The sequence below is a fragment of the Hyla sarda genome, chromosome 4 (assembly GCF_029499605.1).
Source record: "Hyla sarda isolate aHylSar1 chromosome 4, aHylSar1.hap1, whole genome shotgun sequence".
NCBI lineage: Eukaryota > Metazoa > Chordata > Amphibia > Anura > Hylidae > Hyla > Hyla sarda.
In genome coordinates, this window is record NC_079192.1 from 51,479,171 (window position 1) to 51,485,170 (window position 6,000).

The 6,000-nt window shown below is 42.2% G+C and overlaps 1 protein-coding gene across 1 annotated transcript in view; it reads left to right on the forward strand.

The window, feature by feature from the left end:
- Positions 1–4,445, forward strand: part of STAR (steroidogenic acute regulatory protein) — a 30,939-nt gene extending 26,494 nt beyond the window's left edge. Inside the window, exons 5-7 of the mRNA XM_056570900.1 lie at positions 1,146–1,330; positions 2,931–3,024; positions 4,196–4,445. Of these exons, the coding sequence (XP_056426875.1) occupies positions 1,146–1,330; positions 2,931–3,024; positions 4,196–4,309 (393 nt within the window). The 3' untranslated portion in view covers positions 4,310–4,445. The remainder of the gene's footprint in view (positions 1–1,145; positions 1,331–2,930; positions 3,025–4,195) is intronic.
- The last annotated feature ends 1,555 nt before the right edge of the window (positions 4,446–6,000 follow it).

Sequence of the window (6,000 nt, forward strand, 5' to 3'; positions counted from 1 at the left end):
ATTTAAAGGATTATTCCAGTGGAAAACATTTATTTATTTATTTTTATCAACTGGTGCCAGAAAGTTAAAAGATTTGTAAATGACTTCTATTAAAATATCTTAATCATTCCAGTACTTATCAGCTGCTGTTTGCTCCACAGGATTTTTTTTTTCTATTTGAATTTCCTTTCCAGTCTGATCACAGTGCTCTCTGCTGACACCTCTGTCCATTTTATGAACTGTCCAGAGCAGAAGCAAATCCCTATTGCAAACTTATCCTACTCTGGACAGTTCCTGAGACAGAAAGAGGTGTCAGCAGAGAGCACTGTGGACAAGACAGAAAAGAAATTCAAAAAGAAAAAAAATCTCTGGAGCATACAGCAGCTGATAGGTACTGGAAGGATTAAGATTTTTTAATAGAAGTAATTTACAAATCTATTTTACTTTCTGGCACCAGTTGATAAAACAAAATGTGTTTTCACCCCTTTAATAATGTTACTGCATGAATGTGGAAAAGGTAGTAAAGGATTTGGAGCTCTAAATCAGAAAAAAACACCACCTGCCCTGAAAAACATGTAAGAAATCTGGGCCTGCTTAGATTAAATACAAATTAATAGCATACATTTTTATAACAATACCTCACAGTGAAATGTTGTATTTGTGATGTATTTTTCCAAACACAGCGCCACTCTTGTTTATTGGCTGCGTCAAGTACAACCGCTCAGGCTCTTTCTAGCGAATGGTGTAGAGTTGCAATTTTCAGGCAATAATCGTGCTTTTTCTTGCCTAAGGGTACGTTCCCACACGGCGTATTTTGCTGCGTATTTGCTGCGTATTTGGTGCTGCGTATTTTCCTACCCATTGACTTCAACAGAGAAAATAAAATACGCAGCAGCAAATAAGCAGCAAATACGCCGTGTGGGAATGTACCCTAAGGGTACATTCCCACACGGCGTATTTGCTGCGTATTTGCTGCTGCGTATTTTATTTTCTCTGTTGAAGTCAATGGGTAGGAAAATACGCAGCACCAAATACGCAGCAAATACGCAGCAAAATACGCCGTGTGGGAACGTACCCTCAAACAAACAAAAAAAAAACTTTATTTCTAAACTCATGTAACCCCTTGAATGAAACTTGACTACATCATATTGTTCTCTTTCCCGCAGATTCTCCAGAAGATTGGAAAGGACACAATGATCACACACGAGAAAGCGGCAGAAACCGCCGGGAATATCGTAGGACCACGGGACTTTGTGAGCGTGAGATGCAGCAAGAGGCGGGGGTCCACCTGTATTCTAGCTGGAATGTCAACCAGATTTGGGTCAATGCCAGAACAGAAGGGATATGTAAGGTATAAGATTTTGTAAATAGGCTTTATAACATTGAGATTATATCTAACTGCAATGGAGGACGTAATAGCAAACATTGTCTATGCCTCATAGAAAGTAACTGATGGAAGGGCAATCACTTATCAGATCAGCTGTTAAACAATACTTTGATGTTTTGGGGCCATGCTCTTTCCTTTCCTGAATGATGTAAATGAATATGTTAGAATGAGACAACCTTGATGGTTGGGGTATTTAGTTATTTTGTTTCCCTTTATGTCTATTTTTATTTTTTGTGTTGTTTCAACAAACGATGCATAAACCAGGTGTACAAGTGAATTTGAGAAAGTATGTAATATATCTTATTAACCCCTTAAGGACAAGCCCATTTTCACCTTAAATGGGCACTGTCAGCAGATACAAAAACTTTTGATATGTTGTTGCAATTGCTTTCATTGGAAAATTTTCAGTATTTCATACTGAAAAAGGCAGTCAAACAACTGCCCCCCCCCCCCCCCCGCCTGCTTGGACACATACTAGTCTTGCTGTGTCCATGCATCATCACCTATGTCATGGACACACTTCCTTAATTGACAGCTGTGAGCACAGGGCTCAGAGCTGGAGGAAAAATCCTCCCACTGTCAGCTTCTGTCCCGCTACTGTCAGTGAGGACAAGCTGGAAGTTGTAGTTTTGCTAATGCTAGGGGAGATGTGAGCAGACAGGATACTGAAGGAGGGGGAAGAGACCTGCACAGTGAGGCCACGCCCCCTCCCTTTGAGAAGAATTCAGAGTAGTGAGCTAAACTAAAAGTCTAATTAAAAAAAAATGAAGCTAGACACAAAAAAATGATACTGAGTGATACATAAAAAAAAAATTTTTGTTGGATGTGAAGGGTATGCTTTACCTAAAATTACAGGTGTCCTTTAAAGGGGTAGTCCAGTGGTGAAAAACTTATCCCCTATCCTAAGGATAGGGGATAAGTTTGAGATCGCGGGGGGTCCGACCGCTGGGGCCCCCTGCGATCTCTCTGTACGGGGCCCCGGCTCTCCATCGAGATAGCGGGTGTCAACCCCCGCACGAGGCGGTGGTCAACACGCCCCCTCAATACATCTCTATGGCAGAGCCGGAGATTGCCGAAGGCAGCGCTTCGGCTCTGCCATAGAGTTGTATTGAGGGGGCGTGTAGGCCACCGCCTCGTGCGGAGGTCGACACGCCCCCTTCCAGCGGGCTGTCGGGGCTCCGTACAGGAGATCGCGGGGGGCCCCAGGGGTCGGACCCCCCGCGATCTGCAACTTATCCCCTATCCTTAGGATAGGGGATAAGTTGCTCACCACTGAATCACCACTGGACTACTCCTTCAAGTAAATTCCTATATAATAATAATAAGGCAAAAGGCAGAAAGGTCCAGCCATGTTTAATAAATAGGGGATATTTCATAAAGGGAGGGTGAACCTGTCACTGGCTAATCTTTGAATATCTAAAGTGCAGAAAGTGTAGGGGGAGAATGGTGGAAATTACAAAGTGGGCAAAGTATCTTAAAACAAGTCACATAGCATGTTATAAACTATGGAATGATAACTTAGATAACAGTAATATTAATTATGTGTTCATATTCTTCTCCCCAGGGCAGAGAACGGCCCAACATGTATGGTTCTCCACCCAGTGCGTGAAGACCCCTCAAAAACCAAACTAACTTGGCTTCTCAGCATTGATCTAAAGGTATGTAGATATTATTCGTTGTGCATCTATTACACTTAAAACCCATTCATTTGTAGTGATGAGCGGCATTAGCCATATTCGAATTCGCGATATTTCGCGAACATATATAGACGAATATTCGTCCTATATTCGCGAATTTCGCATATTCGTTATATTCGCATATTCGAGTAAGAAACAGTGAGGGGGTGGGCAACTTTACTATTGGTTGCTAGGGATGTTGTTGATAACCTCTGACAAGTGTATTTGCATCATTCTAATTGGCCCGTAAGTGAAAAGAAGGAATATGGGAATATTCACATATGCAAATATGAAAAAAGGGAATATTCATAATTTCAAATATATAGAGAATATATTCGCAATATTCGCGAATTTGCGATAAAAATTCGAAATGCGAATATTCGCGCCCAACATTATTCATTTGTGGGCCTGTTATCAACAACCTTGGCTTATACTCAGGAGTCTAGTATCCTGTGTGTCTAGTGATGCTGGAATGATAGCTTAAAGAGCAATAAAATGGAGGAAAAAAGTGGAGGTAGCGCCGGGTGCGGTGTAGGTCTTTATCCAGAATAGGTGGGTACCCAGGTGGGGGTAGCATGTTCCTTGCCGGTGATGGTAGCTTGGTATGCAGGCCAGCAGCGTGAGGACAGAGCCCAGAGGAGAGTCCGTAGAGTAATGCAGAGGTATTGGAGGAAAAAAGCTGCGTTGGCGCTCCCAAGGAAGTAACCCAAGTCGTGGGTATTGATGCAAAATAATTTATTCTTACAGCATAACAAATCAAAGAAAATAAATATAAAGCAAGACACGTTTTGGGAGTCACCCGAAACGCGTCTTGCTTTATATTTATTTTCTTTGATTTCTTATGCTGTAAGAATAAATTATTTTGCATCAATACCCACGACTTGTGTTACTTCCTTGGGATGATAGCTTGGCTCACAAGTTGGCTAAGTGACCGATTCATTTTACTAGACTTCAAAATTATTATAATTTTTTTTTGCATTACAATCTGAAAGCAATCTCCAGTTTCTTTAGTCAAAATATCATGTACAGTTCCTACATAATGCCACCAAACAGCATCATTATACAAGAGCATGGTACTCAATAACCATAATTGCTTTTTGGGAGTCCCTTGAGTGTTTTAGATAATAATACATTTCTTTTATCTTCTGTCTAGGGCTGGCTGCCAAAATCTATCATAAACCAAGTTTTGTCCCAGACGCAAGTGGATTTTGCTAAACATCTCCGAAACAGAATCTCCATGTCCACTGCCAGTCTGTCACTCTGTTAAACCTTCACCACCCTGGTCACATTCTATATGCTCATCCCTTTTAAAAGTATACCCCCTTAAATGTATTAAAGGGATACTCCGCTGCTCAGCGTTTGGAACAAACTGTTCTGAACGCTGGAGCCGGCGCTGGGAGCTTGTGACGTCATAGCCCCGCCCCCTCAATGCAAGTCTATGGGAGGGGCGTGATGGATAGACTTGCATTGAGGGGGCGGGGCTATGACGTCACGAGCTCCCGGCACCAGCTCCAGCGTTCGGAATAGTTTGTTCCAAACTATGAGCAACGGAGTACCCCTTTAAGGGGGTATTCTGACATCAGGCAATAAAAAAAAATGCAGAAGCAAATAGCATTTCTTACCTGTCTGCCCAATTCCAATTCCATTTGTTTTATGCACATGTGGGTCTCTTCCTATGTCAGATAATCATCTTGTTTCCTGGTTGAACAGTTGCTCAGTATTGCAATACCCAGAATGCATTGCTTGCCCTCAGCTCTTCATCACAGTCCTCCTGCTCATTCCCTCCCACAGCACTCCTGCCAGTTCTCTGACCAGAGTTTTTTTTTCTAAAACATTACGTAACACAGTAGACTCTCTCTCTCTACACAGAAAGTCTGCAAAAGCTGCTGTATTCTTTTGTTGTCTGCTTCTCTGCCTATGGCATTGTTCAGCACATGGCAGCATGGTATAAATAAAACTCATTCTTCCCTAAATATCCCAATTGTCATGAATGGTAGGGGCGTGGAATCATGAGGGGCGTGGCCTGGAGTCATGTCTTCAGTCCAGAAAACAAGGGCTTTCGGAGAGTATAGGGGATAAGATGTCTTAGGCCAGATAACCCTTTTAAAGGGGTACTCCGCTGCCCTGCTTCGGATGCTCCGCTCCGCAGTGTCCAAAAGTTTCTTGTTCCGAACGCTGCGTGCGGGCTTCCGTGTTCAGGACCGCCCCTCATGACGTCACGCCCGCCCCCTCGTGACGTCACACCCGCCCCCTCAACGAAAGTCTATACGAGGGGCGGCCCTGAACACGGAAGCCCACATGCAGCGTTCGGAACAATAAACTTCCGGACGCTGGGGAGCAGAGTTTCCGAAGCAGGGCAGCGGAAAACCCCTTTAATTTTATTATGTCCATTATTTTTACAGTGAATAAGTTTTGCATAAATCTAAAAAAAATCCTGTTGCATTTATTCTGTAATCATTTCCTTGGGAATTTTGTTTCCATATCTTTGACTTCATGTTGATTCCAATGTAATTTGGAATCTACATACAGTAAATGTCTATAAAGTGAATTCTGTAACAGGGGAGTACATTAGTACACACTTTTATTAATAAGGATATGACTTTGAGACCAATACTTTATGATAAGTTGATAGCTGCTGACTCTACTTATTTAAATGATATTTACCCGGACCATAACTATACTTAGTTCCAATAATAAAGGGAGAAGATATTTTTTTTTTAGTTTTCTACTAACCAATGGGTACTAAGATAAGATCAGCTACATTTAGCCCCACCCCCAAGGAACGATTCACATAACAGGCTCTGGACTAATTTGCTCCCTACTCCTTTTCGCAGATAAGGACAGCATAGCCCATTGTTTGCTAATACTGACAACCCCCTCTGTTTTGGGGAAATTCTATGTTTCCTAGAATAGCTCCTAACACATTATGAAGCGATTGAGAAAGACTACATAAAAAAC